The sequence below is a fragment of the Poecilia formosa genome, unplaced genomic scaffold (genome assembly GCF_000485575.1).
Source record: "Poecilia formosa unplaced genomic scaffold, Poecilia_formosa-5.1.2 Scaffold83, whole genome shotgun sequence".
Taxonomy (NCBI): domain Eukaryota; kingdom Metazoa; phylum Chordata; class Actinopteri; order Cyprinodontiformes; family Poeciliidae; genus Poecilia; species Poecilia formosa.
Genome location: NW_006800022.1, coordinates 447,161 through 462,184, shown reverse-complemented (window position 1 = coordinate 462,184; position 15,024 = coordinate 447,161). Strand labels below are relative to the sequence as shown.

The window sequence follows — 15,024 nt, the reverse complement described above, 5'->3', positions numbered from 1 at the left end:
ATTCCGTCAACTCACAAAACTCAGACCGGAAATACGTAGTTTGGGTTTTAAAATAAGAGTCAAAACATACACGCACGCGTGTTTTTCCGTTTTCTCATGAACTTAATTAAAAAAACTTAATAGATAAACTAAAACGTATATCAGAATATTTCTATTCAGCAAAAACACAGACAATGCCGCACATTTATCCATGCAACCTCATAATTTTATTTTGAAATTTAATGGAGCTACTGTAATGTCAGCGCTCCTCAGTTTGTCCTACCCAGAACACTATTATGTTAGATTTAAAAGTCTCATATATCAACTGCATAACAGCAGGGATGTTGCTTTTTGTTCAGATCAGCTATGCAGCTTGGAGCTTGGACGTAGATGGGCATTCTCGCGGAAAAAGGAAACATGATGAAGAAAGTTGGACTGATCGGGCTGCTGCTTTTACACCAGGTAAAGAGAAGGACACCTGCTTTATTGCAATGCCTGAGAATAAAAAAAAATCCAATAGTATTTTGTTTTACAGGCTAGATCGTCACCAGGTTGCACTCCTCATGTCGATCCTATGAAAGAGGAAGAAAAGTGCATGAAAAGTCTCATATTGGTCAGGGAACAAAAAGCAAAAGGTAAATCAATACAGTTTTTAATTTTGTACAAATTTTCTCTTTCTTTTTCACGTGTGCATTTATTTTTTTTTTTTTGACAAAAACGACCTACTTTTCAAATTAGCATTTTACACTAAAATGAGGTAAATGTTTCATAATTTGGGCCTTTACATAAATTTCACGTTATGTTTTAGTGACAGCTAGTGGTCATATAACAACATGAATTAAAATATGATTTTCGGGGCAACTTTAATCTTAATTTAGACCATTAACTCTTCTTTTTTTTTTTTTTGCATGTATAAATTTTTCTTAGCTGCTTTACTGCTACAAGTAAACATGAAACTTGTCATTCTTGTTTTATGTGTGTAGTAAACAGCAGTGTGTATTGTAAGGGAATGTGGGAAGACATGCACTGCTGGCCACCCGCCTCTCTGGGGGAAACAGTCTCGCTGCCATGCCTGGATATCTTTGGGCGTGTTTCAAAAGGTGAGATGCAAGGGCGATGACGCACATTTAGAAGCTGTAAGCCATTACCTGCACCTCATTCCACTGGTTAATTATTTCCATAGAAAACTAATTTGTCTTCGGATGGGACAGAGTTTCTTCTTCCTCTTACCGTCTCTATCCAAACAGCTATGTGAAGCTTGTGTACACAAAAGACTGGGCAACATGTAAGAGTGCTGCGTGTTAAAGGGATAATAAATTATCTAAACAGCACACGAAAGTGATACATTAATATCCTTGTCGCTTTTAATTTATCACCTAGGTTCAATATTCTGAATAAAGACACTATGAACACCATTTACCTTTTGCCAGTCATTCCTTGCATGCAGGTATTTCTGCAAGGTTACAGTCAAAAGAAGGCAGGAAGGAGTGATTTTATTGGTATTTTGCAGGTGAAGTGCATAGCAACTGCACCAGCAATGGATGGACGGGTCTTCTCTCCCTACATGAGGATGCATGTAGCTACGCTTTCAATGACTCACTTAAATATCTAGAACATGTAAGTAGTTTTCAATTTTGTAAAAAATAAAAAAAGACATTATTTCATGCAATACCCCTAAAAACTTCCCTTATTTTCCTGCTCAAAGTCCTCCTGTTTTCCGACTTATAAACATCAACACACATCTCCCATGACAACAGGGAAACAGAAAGTAATGAAATAATAAAAATCAATACTATAATGAACTTGTTAAGAAACTTTGTTATATCCTTGAGATATTCAGAAGAGTTTATATATATATATATATATATATATATATATATATATATATATATATATATATATATATATATATATACACACACATATATATATATTTCTAGGAAGATGTTATAAGTGTTTAAAACTAATTTCTCTTCCTCAGGACTCAGCTTCCCATTGGTTTTTCTCCTATGTGAAGACCATGTACACCATCGGATACACACTCTCCCTTATCACTCTTACAATCGCTATCACCATCTTCTGCTTCTTTAGGTGAGAAATATTTCCTTTTTTTCCCTGTCGTCCTACCATCAACCACAGACCGCTCTGTAAAACCCTCCAATGCGTCACCTTTGGCCTGTTTATCGTCATCGGATGAAGCGCAGCCGAGGCCGCCTCTAAAGCAGAGTTGATATATTCTGCAGGAAGCTGCACTGTACAAGGAACTACATCCACATCCAGCTGTTTGTCTCCTTCATCCTGAGAGCCATCTTCATCTTTATCAGGGACGGTCTCCTTTTTACAGATTCAGAAGGCTACGACTGCGACAGATCCACTGTAAGGATGACAGGCGATCATTTTAAATAAGAAAAGAAAGAGTTTCTTGCCACTGAAATGAGACGGTCTCTCCTGACACAATTTTCTGCAGGTGGCTTGTAAGATTGTGTTGATGTTCTGCAACTACTTCATCCTTGCCAACTACAGCTGGCTGCTGGTGGAGGGTCACTTCCTGTTCACTCTGGTGAGCCGATCCTTCTTCTCGTTGAAGAAACACCTCGCCTGGTCCATCCTCCTGAGCTGGGGTACTGCAATATGATACGTCTCACAGTTTTGTCTTTGTTTCACCTGTAAACACATGCTTTAAAGCTCAACGCTGTCTCTGAAATACTGCATTCCTAAATGTCTTACAGGCGTACCATTTATTATTATTGTCTGCTGGGGATGTGCTAAGTATTTTTTTGAAGATGAAGGGTAAGAAACTAAAATATTCATCAACCATCTACTTAATTTTAGATTTCTAAATGTCAGAAATTATAATTATTTCTTATTTCTTGGGTACAGATGTTGGGAAAGAAGAAAACATGAATGGATTTGGTGGATACTCCGTGTGCCAGTTCTTCTCTCCATATGTGTAAAATATTTGTTGTTTTAGAACATACTTCTGGAAATAAAATTTGTAATTTTTAAGTACATGTAGCTATATCGCAGTGCTAATTGGCTGTGCTAATTAAATAAATGGCTAGCTAGCTTAGCTTAGGAACCAAAGTAGTTCTTGGCCTAGTTATGTTCAATGACTAAACATGCAGCTAAAACCTAGCCTCTGAAGTACAACCCAGACTATTTAAAATACATTTTTCATATTGTGAAGGGAAAAAGAAATATTGTAGGCTATACAGTGGTGCAATTGGTAACATTTATCTGGGTATTTCTAAATGGAGTTCACGTTTTCATATCTTGGGAAATAAAATGGCTCAGTACTATTGGATGGCATCGTTAGCTTACCTTAGATTATTTATGCATCTAGGTAATAAGCTACCACCAATAACTTGTTAGCTTAGCTTAATTTATTTCAAGGAAAGGCTCTAATGAAGCTGTTGGTCTCGCTATGTCTGAAGATTTATTATTGAACAAATAAATGTGGCTTTGTAGCCTTTTCAAGTCAATGAGCTAAGACGCTGCTGCTATTAATGCTAATGTAAATCTAGCTACTGCAAATATGTCTTTAGCTGACAAGCATTGAAGTTGGTTGACTCTTCTCAGCTACCCTAAAAGACAGGTAGATGTCAAACCAATCAAATGCTAAATCTGAATTTTTTAAATATATATTTTTTCTACTTATTTTAGGTGAATCTCATCTTTTTCTTGGGTATTTTGAGGATACTGATCAGCAAACTCAGAATGTCAGACGCACACCGGAGCGAATTCAGTCAGTATATGTGAGTCTTTTTCACTATATTATATCCAACGTATTTTTGTTCTGGTGAGTCGGAAGCACTGCATATTTATATTTGGAAGCAAAAATTTTACAATACAGTTTTTACAGTTGTAAAAAGTCAGAAAGACTTCCTGACAACTTAAGCCAGAATTTTTTTTTTTTTTTTTTTACTGAAGAAACTGTTTTGTTTTTTTGTTTTCTTTAACAGGAAGCTGATTAAGTCCACATTTTTCCTGGTGGCTCTGTTTGGACTCAACTGCATTCTGTTTGTTTTCATACCCGTCAACGTCAGCATCTCTGTATTTAAGATCTGGACGTCTGCGGAGCTGGCGCTCTCATCCATACAGGTACGTTTTGCTCACATCATTCAGGTCCCATTTATACCACACCTAAAGAATAAAGAAATGACTCAAACAGAACCTTACTGTGACACAGGAAGTGAACTAAATTATTTTAAAAAGCAGCACACAGTGTTGCAGCCAGGGGTTGGGCGTGACTGGGCCTGAATAGTTTACGTCCACTGCATTTAAAACAAGCAAAACAAATCTATTTGGGTAAGTATTTTTTTCACAGTGCTGTTAAATCCCATAATCTCAATGTGTAATCCTGTTGCATCTCCCAGGGTTTTGTGGTCGCTGTTCTCTACTGCTTCATGAATGGAGAGGTAAAATCTGAACCGTCAGCCACAATGCGAACCTTGTGAAGCATGGACCCAACCGGGCAGCGCTGTTGTTGTTGGTCTTGTATGTTTCAGGTGCAGCAGGAGTTTAAGAGGCGGTGGAAAAGATGGAAGCTCACCCGGCACCTGCCCAGCCGGAGTCGACAGCATCACGGCTCCATCAGCCAGATTGGATCGCCTCACACGCAGGTCTCCCTGCTGCCCTCTTCTCCTGTCAGTCTTACGAACACTGGATTCCCTGCAGACACTCTGGAGATGTGAACTTAACTCTGTGTAAGAACTTTTCTTGTAATCCCAAAGAACAGTTAAGAGCTATTTGCCTATGGGACAAATTTGATTAAAAATGAAAATTTGTTTGCTTTGTTAAGGCTTGACCAGACCAGGGAAAGTCCCAAAAACATATTTAATCTACATTGCAAACATTTTCAGAAGAATAAAAGGTATTCTAAACAGCGAATGCTCTCATTGTGATGAGAAAGCATGACTCGTTTAAATTGTAATGTTTTGACTTTTTAGTTAAAGAATATCCATAGTTTGTAGCTAACCTTTTCCATTTTAGCTTCGTATTATTTATATAATGACATTTCAGATCATTTCAGAGCCAGAAGATCATTCATGCACACAAAAAACAAACTGGTGGTGGAACAGCTGTAGCGATATTAGGCTACAATAGATTAACCTTTGCATTTGTTGGTAGCTTACATATAAACAAAAAGGGCAACAGCAGACAGAAAATTTTGTAAAAACACTCTTTGTTTTAATTCAAACATCTAATAAACAGTTGAAAGGATGGTTTGTTTGGATGAGACCAAAATCTGGCAGAGACATCAAACATTACCTGGAAAAAAGCCCTTGAGGTTAATGGCCAAATTGCAGGTGTGTGTACAGTAAACAGTACATTCAGTTTATGACAGAGAAGAGATAGGGTATGATGTCTGAGTGCTGCAGTTTTCCATCAGGACCCCATCAAAAGCTGCCTGCCCTGAATGAAATTAACCCTTAGTGGTATTTTCAGGGGCTTCATAAGAAAAGAGTTCATGAATTTTAAATCCTTAAAGTGACAATTTGGATCCCATACCTTTATGCCAAACAAGTAAAGTATGTGTTTCACATTTAAAAAGATGAATTAAATCATGAATCATGAACAGTTCAGCTTTTACTCTTATTTTAGTCCTAGATCGTATAATGAAAAGTTTCCATAAACATTAGATAGTAATTTTCACAATTAAAAAAAAAAAAAATGAGCAAAGTTTTCTCTGTCTTTTTTTTTTTTTTAACAGAGTCCACATCACAAAACCTGACACATTGTACCATCTGGAAAATAATAAATTCATTTTAAGCACTTAAAGAGGAATACATTACATCATCATTGGCTGCTTGTAAAGAAAAATATATTAAAGATCCAAAACATTTTAGTCTTTCTGCACAACATTGCTTTTTATATACCGACATAACTCACTTAAGTGACTTAAGAAAAAAATATTTGAGACTTTTACTTGAAAACATAACAGGATTGAAGTAAATATTAAGCAAAATACTGCATACAGGTACATCTCAGTAAATTAGAATATAATCAAATATGTGGGTGATAGGTTGTATATTTTATAGATTCCTTATAGAATGCTATCAAGTTTCCTTGTTCATGAAGCTGGCTGTTCAGAGTGCTGTTCCAAGTATATAAGTGAAAAATTGTGTGGAAGAAAAAAAGTTTGGCAGTGGTACACTGGGAAATTCATGTTTTACTCGACAGTCGAGGTAAAAGACTATAAAGCTACGAAACTGAGAAAAAAATGTTTTAATGAGAAAACTAAAATGGTCTTCTATTCTGATGTTTTATTTCAAAAACAAAAATCAGACACTCAGTTTTTCTTATGCATTTCTTTATTGTTGTGTTTCTTAAAGACTCTATATTCCATATTTCTCTTTTAGCTTTTCCACCAACTTCACATAAGCCGCCATTGCTTCTTCTTTGGATAAACCTGTTGGTTTGGGAAACAGACAAAGCACATAATTCTTGATGGTTTGGTTTAGTTTTAGACTCTTTCAAAGATTTAAATCTACATTTTGTTCAACCCTACATTGATTTGTTGTGCTGAGGTATTTGTAATAAAGTTTGATGAATCCAACCTTTCTTTGCGTTCCATGCATCCCATTTTGCTTTTCCTGTAAGATCGAATATCCCTGGTCGTTCTGTGGAAATAAAGAGCCTTGCATTTAGCCTCAAGCGACTTCAAAACATAATTAAAGTCAGTACAATTTAATTTAATAGACCCACTAATATGAGATAACTGAACTTTAAACCTTCACTGTGCATATCAGGCTTGTGAAATGTTATTTCAAAAAGGATCATCTCAACTTTTTTTAACCAGTGTGCCACTCAAACACAGGCCTTGAATTTAAGTTATCTGAAATAAAACAAATATAAGACTCTATAAATATTTTTTAAAAGTTGCAAAAGTACATGCTTGTTTGCTTTGTCTGGAGATAAATGCTGAATGTCCTTGAATTTTATTCTACATGGTTGAGACAGTCTGCAGGGCTTTTTTGGGCATTTGTTGCCCCCTGCTGGGCCCTTTGGGTTGTGGCGCGGTGATGTTTGGGTCAACATACATTCTTTGAATATTTTTGTCAGTCATGCATAATTTTTCAAATTATAGTTTGCCGAGTATGGTTTAACTAATCTTTACTTATAATGCCAATATTAAGTTTTAATCTAATGATAGACAGTGAAGCTTTGAAACTAAAATAAGAAAAGAAGAAAACTATAATTTCCCTAATATTGCAAAATGAGCTGCTTTGTGTCAATTGTAACTAAAACCTTCGCTGCACTGGACCTGTTCAGCTAAATCTGAGTTAGAAGACTGTTTTATGGACGTTTTAAAAGGTTGTAATGAATCTGATGTAATCTGAGGTGTAGGATCCAATATTAACTGTTTAAAAAGAAACAGAACATGTAAAAGTTTCTGCAGATAAGCTTTGAAAATGCTGGATTGCTGACATTATATATAAGGGTTCATATGAAGACGTTATGTTCAATAAAGTCTGATAAATAAGATGCTTCGTTTAAACTACATACTCACTGTTCATAATCTGAAATCTCACTTATCAAACCTGTTTTTAAGAAAAAAATAATTTCAACCCCACCCTGTCCAAACAAGGGATACAAAACATCCCCACTACATACACTCACCCGTGTTCACGTCTCCAACAGTGGCTTGTTTATACAAACCATAAATTGCACTCATTTCTCCTGAATCTGGCTTTTGTCTCAAGACCTTCACCTCCTCTGCTGCTTTCTTAAATGCTTCCTGGAAGAGAGGAAGGAAACGGAGCATTAAACCTGACAGAGTAACCTATGAAAACCACGGGAGACTTGAAGCAATCAAACTCAGAGATTGGAGAAAAGTCAGCTCACACGAAGCAGATCGGTTTGGTTACATGGCAGGAAATAAAAGTGGTAGTTTAAAACAAAATGCACTTACAGACATGGTGACAGGGTGTAAGGCTTTGCTGCTGCTGAAACTTCCAACTGTAAGTCTTGCTCAACTCGTCCTGCAAGCACGTCACGCGGGAAATAAGCTGGGAAAGTGGGGAGGGATTTCCTGGTTGACAGCGGCAGGTAAGCGCTATTTTACACCCTATTGATCCCCAATCAGCATAACAGAATTAATCAAACTTTAAGCTTATTTATCATTTCACAAGTTTTTTTGTTGTTGTTTTGTTTTATTTTTTTGTGTTTTATTTATTTATTTTTTTCCGGATTGGACCGAAAATAAAACAGTGACATTTACGGTGCAGTTCAGAAAACTGCCACAAGATGGCATCATCTGGATATATAGCGCCTAATAAAGTAATGTCTATGGATATATTTGCCCTCTTAGCTCAGTTTAAAGGTTGTTACATTTTAAAGCCTGCTGGAAATCCCTTATCTACATTCATATTGAGCACAAGCATAGAAAACACATTACTGTACAAAAATCAAATCAAATTAAGTTTTATTTGTATAGCACCTTCCAGCAAAGGTCAAAGTTTACATTCTTTTATTGGCAACAGTTAAATGGCAGCATACAGAAATCACTTTATGTCAGAAAACAATAAAGAAGTAACATTATACTTCAACCCAGATGCTGTAGTGTTGAATTTTGCATCATTAGAACAAAAATGAACTACATAACTTTCACTCTATCGTTCCAGTTTTAACTTAAGGTTCACACCTGAACTACAAGTTTTAAAGTTTAAATACAAATCTGAAATGTATTCAATCCCCTTTTATGTAGATATCCCTAAATAAAATGCAGCAGAATCACTTCACAGTCTGAAACTGATGAGACATTTAGAACAGATTTATTCTTTTTACTTTTATTTTTCTAGTTTGATTGTCAAAGTTATTTTGGATGTGTTTTGAAGGCAGCTTTAGGAGAAAAATAAACATGCATTGCTGCATATGTCATATTTGCACAATATTTAATAAAAAAAAAAGGGAACCTATAAAGAACAAAGATCACAGGGAAATGAATTGAGCAAAAAATCAAAATCTTTAAGTACAAACTTATTTTGGTTTCTTGAGCTACAACAGCTTAGTCTGCTGTGGAACAATGTTGCAGCGTTTTCTGAAGAGCAAATATCATTCCTCACTGTGATTGACACTAAAATAGAGCAAACAATAAATTAAAGAAACAGCAGTCATCTCTGACAGCATTAAGTGTTTAAGGTATCCCTGGCTGGATGTCCCTCAGGCTCTTGTTGAGAAGAACTTCAGTCTTCTGACAAATTCCAGCATAGTATAAATATTTTATCTTCTCTGTGGAGATAATCCACCTTGTTTCTAAGAGCAGCAGCGTTTCTCACACATTACTGACGTTCTCCACCCCGTTGCGGCAGTCTTCGGCCGGCAGCATGAAGCGGATGTGCCGGTTCCTCTCCCAGCCGCGGCGGATCTTCCTGAGCCGCCCGGCTACGCAGGGCAGGCAGAGCGCTGCGCGGCCCAGCAGGACCACGAAGGGCAGAACCAGGACCAGGACGAATGTGGGGGGCATGTAGAAGTGGTACCGTGCAAGAACAAAGGCCCGATTCCACCCGTAGAAGAGCGTGTGGGCGGTGGCCATGAACAAGGCGCAGTAACCAAGTGTAGACTGCGAAACATCAAGCAAACATTAAAAAAAATTTAATGAACACTACATAACATCAGAAAAATATGTAATTGTGATGCAGCTGCAAACTCTTTGGGGCGTGTCTGCAAACTACCCATAAAATGCATCATGTGTTTTGGCAGAGACAGAGAGTCAGCAAGTCCATAGCGTTAGCTGACTGTGTTAGAGGCCAGAGCAGAGCCTGAGGACACATGCTGACCCACCACTCCTGACCTAAAGAGACCCCACTGGTGTTTTCCTCTGTGACTGTGACTGACTGAGCTGCTTACTAGACCTTCAGGGGCCACAAGCCACCACAAACATCCCAGGGTTGTCTGGGCTACAGAGCAGGGGTTAAAAGAAAACAAAAACAGTCTTGTTTTTCTGTGTGGAATCGACTGGAGTATTTTAGCTTTATATTTATGCAGTTCATCCAAAATGGAACCCTTTACTCTTTCATTGCAGGTGTTTAATGATTTTGAGTCTTTATTTGTACCAACAATGCTACGAAGAAAAGACAGAAGAATTACCTTAAGGAAGAAATTGTTTCTGCCTGTAAATCTGGGAAGGGTTGTCTGGCTTCTACCAAATAATTTCAAGTTCATCATTTTAAAAAGGAGGAAATGTTTTAGACAGCTGCCAGTTGTTTCTGTAGCAGATGTTTCAGAAAATTCATGCAATGCTCAGAGAACCTTCAACAACTCAACAGTTTCTTTTGAGACTCTGGAGTTTCAGTTCCCAATGTGTTAAATGGTAAAAATCGTGTGTTTACAACTAGAAAAAACTGAGCAGATGAAGAAGACATGATTGTGTCTGGAAAAAAACTTAGGTTTGCAAGAATCTGCCTTGAGAGCAAAGAGGAGAGGTTAACAGCACAGAGCCATGTTTGGTGAAAAACAGTATATGAGCAGAAACACCTCATCCAGACTTTTGTTGTGTATTTAGCAGGCCAATGAGCACGCTTATCCTGCAGCTTCGCCCAGCGACTCTACATGTACCGAGCGCAAACTCGCCTTTCCTCTCGTCGCCACGTGACTAATCTGACGGCCAGCGGATTACCAAGAGATGAAAGTGGGGTGGGGGGAAATGCAGCACAGGGAGACTGCGAGTCCTGGAAGACCCCAGGCCTCGCGGAGGGAAGAAAAGGAAGTGTGTGCATGCTGAGTCACAACACTTTGGTGGCTTTGTCACAGGATAAGTTTAGCTGTGAATCTGGGGCAGCTGGGGGAGCGGAAAAGCTTGGTGTTTACATGTGTGGGACATTCAGAGTCTTACTTACAGGAGGAATAGTGTGTCTCTGAGGGGATATTACCTTGGAAGTGAAACTAAAAGTGAAACATACCTGGATGAAGCTGAACTCCCTCCAGTTGATGGTGCCGGCAACTGAAGGAAGAGAGGTGACCGCCAGCAGGGAGAGCAACCCGAGGGCCATGATGCCCACGGAAAGGTACAACTCCATCCTCCACACTTCCTCATCCACCCAAGAGTCCTCCATGCCCTTCTTCACCTGGACACCAAGCACATTTTATGGCACTGCTTAAGATCAAGACATCTAGCTCCACTGTGTCTTCACCCACCTGCTTGTAGGCCATGTTGGACAGTTTAAACTGGGCAGACTTCCTCAGAGGAAGACACAGGCTGTAAACGGCGTGCAGGACGGCGCACAGGAAGCTACAGAGTCCCAGCTGCTTCCTGCTGAGCAGCCAGCGGTCCAACCAGTTGGGGAAGCGATTGTACTTGGTCCCTGACCACAGCTGAAGGAAGGCAGCCAACAAACCAGGCAGGTAAACCAATGCCAACATCACCAAGGCCACCGATGGTAGGGTGACGTTCACCACTTCTATGGGCATTTTGTAGAAGGCGCTTTTGTGCTCCGTGATGAAAGGATACAACACATCCCGGATGAAGTTGTACAGGTAGAAGAAGATGAAAAGGATCAACATGCAGAGGACAGGGAGGCGCCAGGACGGGAATAAGTAGAGCGGCAGATTTTCGATCTCCAGAGAAGAAGAAAGGAGGCCCATGTCGACGGGGATGAAGCCCATCCTATGGCAGATTGACTTCACTAAGTTCTTGGCCGTTTGGCTGTTGCTGCACAGGAAAACCTGCAGGCAAAAACATGAAACAACCCATTTATTGCTTCCAAAAACATTTAAGTCAATAAGCAAACCATCACTGGAAACTGATGATGTTTCCTACCTGCCTGCCTCCATCTCGGGCGCCCATCTGCAGCGTCCAGGCAGATACGGTGTTGAACCCCTTAACCACGAAGCTTCCAGGGAAATAGTCTGCCAGGAGCTCGGCGTTGGATGGACCCTTATGGTTGATGCTTAAACTGTTGCTAACATCCACCAAGGTCTTTCCAGCCAGCGTCTGCTTCAAGTCCATCAGCGTGGAGTGATGCTCAGGGTAAACTGCGACAAAGATCAAGTCTGCCTTGTTGGCTGCTTCCAACTGGGTGGTCACCTGGAACGCAGACGTTTTTAATGCTCCAGTGGTTCAAATGTGATTATTTTCAAACTGATGGACAGGAAAGTAGAGGTGAAAAGGAATTGGTGTGTAGCTCATTTGTCAAATGTGGTGGTTAGTGTGTTATGATTTGGGCTGGACTCTTCTTAAGCTCCACTAAACACCTCCAAACCAGTAGAGACGTTTCATCCAAACAAGATAAAGATCCCAAACATGATTCTCCTCCATCATGTGGGAAGATTCTTTAACAGCTAAAATCTATACCAACATTCTTTACAATATGCAAAGGAGGCCATTCAAAAGGGAAATCCCCTGAAACCAATGTGGCTCAGAGAGTCACCAGCACCCAGCACCTTGTGTCTGTGAATCACAGACTCCAAGCAGCCACTGCATGCAAGTGACCTGCAACAAAATAGTCAAGATGACTGTTTTGGACAGATAATCCCTGGATTTAGGAGGTATTTTCATTTCAACATGGTGAAACTGAAATGTCTGCAAGTCTTGAATGTGCACACTGGATTGCTGTTTAAAATATTTCTTTGAAAATATGAAGGGGATATCTTCCTAAACATTACAGAAAATTCTATAGTTATTACTTCATCTTTATAATCTGTATATGATGTTTTGTCATTTTTCAAGCACAAACTTTTGTTGATGTATTTTCTTCAGCCCCCTTTAGTCTAATACACCTACATAAAACTTAATCCAACCAGCTCAGAGAGATTTAAATTTGTAAAATGCAGCTTTAACCTCAATAAATTATGTAGTCATGATAACAAAAGTAATTACCCTTCGTGGGAAACGAATGATGTATAATCATCTCCAGAAGGAAAGAAACAAAAACACCAATTACACAAAGAGTGTGTGTATCACCTCGGCCTCCTCCGGGAACAGAGCTACGAAGCGTGTGGGGGTCCGACTTCCCACCACGACTTGGTAGCCAGAGGCCACCAGCCTCCTGGCCAGTGAGCGGGAGAAGTCTCCAGTGCCCAGGATGCCGATCACCGGGCTGCTGGGATCCGGCACGGCATCTTCAAAGTGTCTGGCTCCCCCGTCGCCTCTTTCTAGAATTAAACGCCTTGCCATCTCATCAGGCATGATGTGCTAGCAAATCTACAGACATCAGACAGGATCATGGGTTAGATTAATGATTACGGGATTTCCTCAGATCCAAACTGGACATTATTGTCTATCAAGACATTAATCTGACAAAAGCTGGAATAAAAGTAACACTAATAATAGATTTGCCGGTGGGTTTCTATCTGACATCTGTCTGCTTGTTTTTAGAACAGAGAAGCCTCATTCCTATTATCTGAGTCTCAGCTGGCATGTCCTACATCTGTCAAAGCTGCTGCCACCCAACATTAGCAGAAATGGATATCAGGCAGTCTAAATATGGTAGCAGCTACTTCCATGGTTAGTAAATAACCAACTCACTTAAAACTCTGCATTATGTTAACTTCATGCCGACTTTAGAAGTCTGTCAGTTTTGCCAAACTTCTCTCCAGAGTTAAAGTCAACACGTGTAAGGACGTTAAGGTGCAAAACCGCGAGTAATCAGGAAACCGTCTGTATTATATGTTAAGAGTTGTTTTAAAGCAGCTAAAATGTGTTTATTAAAGTGTTTAATAACACTGTTTCTTAACCAAAACAGAAAAACTACTTAAGCCACCATGCTGCCTGTCCTTGGCTGGACTTGTGGAAACTTTACTCTCCTTTAATTCGAAACCAACAAAGTAAAAAATAACGCAAACATCTCGAGAAATCCCTCAGAAAACCAACACTGACGCTTCAGCAGCTTTCTAAAAGTCACAATTGTACTTACAGACAGCACTTTCTTCTACCCGCGTCTCCGTTTTCAGTAAACTGCAGCGGGTTCTTCCTCGTTGGATGACGCAGCAGCCAAAGCCACGCCCCCGCATGTCAGGATAAGATAAAAGAGAGTGCGTGACTTACGCTGCGTGCTGCAGGTGACAGCGCGTGACCAACTCGGTGTTTAGAGCGTCATTTGCAGTTTAGGACAGGAAATAAAATGCAAATAAACAACAAAAACGTTCACGATTTTATGGAAGTTTTCAGTGGGACAGTTTTAACTAAGATAATTTGAGGACAATACTATTTTTTTCATATTTTAAAATGAATAAATAGGATAATATTTCTGCTTCAACCAATGTAAAGCATCCTGTTTGGTGAATAATTGTAAGGAGAGCTTAGACAGTGACAAAAAGAATGTTATGCAATTTTATTTGTTGGTAAAACTATTTAAATCAAAAATGAATTAGCTGGAGTTAAAATAGTTAAAATAATGTAACCAATCATTTAAAAAAAGACAAATTTGACTGTTTTAACACATTCCTAAACAGATACCTGATCCTGAAACCATCATATACTGTAGATGCAGGAGCCGCTGTTTCTTCTGTGTACATTATGTTCTACAAATACAAAACAGAAGACAAATAATATACAAATTTCGAAAACTGTGATAAGTTGGGACTACAAAGTTTTTCCCCTCGTTTATTTTTGCACTGTATGCCACTGTGGGAAGCATTGGTCTTTATATAGGTAGTGAAGTCTCATGGTGAGGCATATTAGTGCCACCTGGTGTTAAAAACTTCAAAAACAAAAGATTTGCTGATCGATTTCAGGCAAAAATCAGACTGTCCCAACATCTAGACTTACAACCATCAGAGATCAGCGCATAAAAATGAGAACAAGTATATCTGGGGAGATTGTAGACTGTAGAGTGTATTACAAGCTGGTTTGGTGACGCACCAGTAATTAGTAAGATGTAGTGTGTAAAGCACTAGATGTTAATTTAATCTCAGAACTCTCAACATACCACCCCTGTTGTCAAAGGATTAAACACAATTAAGAGCTGATTAGCTCATATTAGCAAGCTAACACTAATGTAAGAGGTAATTTGGCTCCCATTACACCTGTTAAATATAAGCAGGTGTTAGCATTGTGAGCACATGATGACAGTAGCCTTCAGCTGCTTTTGTATAACAATACTT

At 39.0% G+C, this 15,024-nt stretch overlaps 3 protein-coding genes across 7 annotated transcripts; 1 reads left to right on the top strand and 2 right to left on the bottom strand.

Moving 5' to 3' along the window:
- The first annotated feature begins 73 nt into the window (after nucleotides 1-73).
- Nucleotides 74-5,638, top strand: sctr (secretin receptor). Of its 2 annotated transcripts, none has more exons than XM_016673867.1 (13): nucleotides 74-441; nucleotides 515-614; nucleotides 963-1,079; nucleotides 1,490-1,596; nucleotides 1,961-2,070; nucleotides 2,223-2,355; nucleotides 2,447-2,600; nucleotides 2,709-2,769; nucleotides 2,860-2,929; nucleotides 3,643-3,734; nucleotides 4,026-4,080; nucleotides 4,356-4,397; nucleotides 4,488-5,638. In XM_016673867.1, exons 1-13 carry the CDS (start codon nucleotides 370-372, stop codon nucleotides 4,671-4,673), a joined length of 1,299 nt encoding a protein of 432 aa, XP_016529353.1. In that variant the 5' UTR covers nucleotides 74-369; the 3' UTR covers nucleotides 4,674-5,638. The 2 variants fall into 2 exon arrangements, with proteins under 2 accessions (XP_016529353.1, XP_007557136.1); XM_007557074.2 differs by having other exon boundaries at nucleotides 3,942-4,080.
- Nucleotides 5,639-5,939: 301 nt separating this feature from the next.
- Nucleotides 5,940-8,030, bottom strand: LOC103141428 (acyl-CoA-binding protein-like). Its single transcript, XM_007557073.2, has 4 exons — nucleotides 7,895-8,030; nucleotides 7,603-7,720; nucleotides 6,540-6,602; nucleotides 5,940-6,391 (listed from the first exon to the last, which is right to left on the bottom strand). Exons 1-4 carry the CDS (start codon nucleotides 7,898-7,900, stop codon nucleotides 6,318-6,320), a joined length of 261 nt encoding a protein of 86 aa, XP_007557135.1. The 5' UTR covers nucleotides 7,901-8,030; the 3' UTR covers nucleotides 5,940-6,317.
- Nucleotides 8,031-8,390: 360 nt separating this feature from the next.
- On the bottom strand, nucleotides 8,391-13,925 carry steap3 (STEAP family member 3, metalloreductase). 4 transcript variants are annotated; one of them, XM_007557071.2, is made up of 6 exons: nucleotides 13,836-13,925; nucleotides 12,884-13,123; nucleotides 11,741-12,007; nucleotides 11,119-11,646; nucleotides 10,884-11,048; nucleotides 8,391-9,544 (listed from the first exon to the last, which is right to left on the bottom strand). In XM_007557071.2, exons 2-6 carry the CDS (start codon nucleotides 13,106-13,108, stop codon nucleotides 9,257-9,259), a joined length of 1,473 nt encoding a protein of 490 aa, XP_007557133.1. In that variant the 5' UTR covers nucleotides 13,109-13,123; nucleotides 13,836-13,925; the 3' UTR covers nucleotides 8,391-9,256. The 4 variants fall into 4 exon arrangements, with proteins under 4 accessions (XP_007557133.1, XP_016529351.1, XP_016529352.1 ...); XM_016673865.1 differs by having other exon boundaries at nucleotides 10,884-11,042; XM_016673866.1 differs by having other exon boundaries at nucleotides 10,884-11,039.
- Nucleotides 13,926-15,024: the final 1,099 nt, after the last annotated feature.

Excerpts from the sequence above, each read along its gene's own strand:
- sctr (XM_007557074.2), top strand. The coding sequence starts at position 370 with ATGGGCATTCTCGCGGAAAAAGGAAACATGATGAAGAAAGTTGGACTG. Across the intron at positions 442-514 it reads GGCTGCTGCTTTTACACCAG|GCTAGATCGTCACCAGGTTG; the intron begins GTAAAGAGAAGG and ends TTTGTTTTACAG. Across the intron at positions 3,735-3,941 it reads AGCGAATTCAGTCAGTATAT|GAAGCTGATTAAGTCCACAT; the intron begins GTGAGTCTTTTT and ends TTTCTTTAACAG.
- steap3 (XM_007557071.2), bottom strand. The coding sequence starts at position 13,108 with ATGCCTGATGAGATGGCAAGGCGTTTAATTCTAGAAAGAGGCGACGGG. Across the intron at positions 11,647-11,740 it reads CCCGAGATGGAGGCAGGCAG|GTTTTCCTGTGCAGCAACAG; the intron begins GTAGGAAACATC and ends TTTTGCCTGCAG. Across the intron at positions 11,049-11,118 it reads CCAACATGGCCTACAAGCAG|GTGAAGAAGGGCATGGAGGA; the intron begins GTGGGTGAAGAC and ends CTTGGTGTCCAG.
- LOC103141428 (XM_007557073.2), bottom strand. Across the intron at positions 6,603-7,602 it reads TGTTGGAGACGTGAACACGG|AACGACCAGGGATATTCGAT; the intron begins GTGAGTGTATGT and ends TTATTTCCACAG. Across the intron at positions 6,392-6,539 it reads TGCATGGAACGCAAAGAAAG|GTTTATCCAAAGAAGAAGCA; the intron begins GTTGGATTCATC and ends CCAAACCAACAG.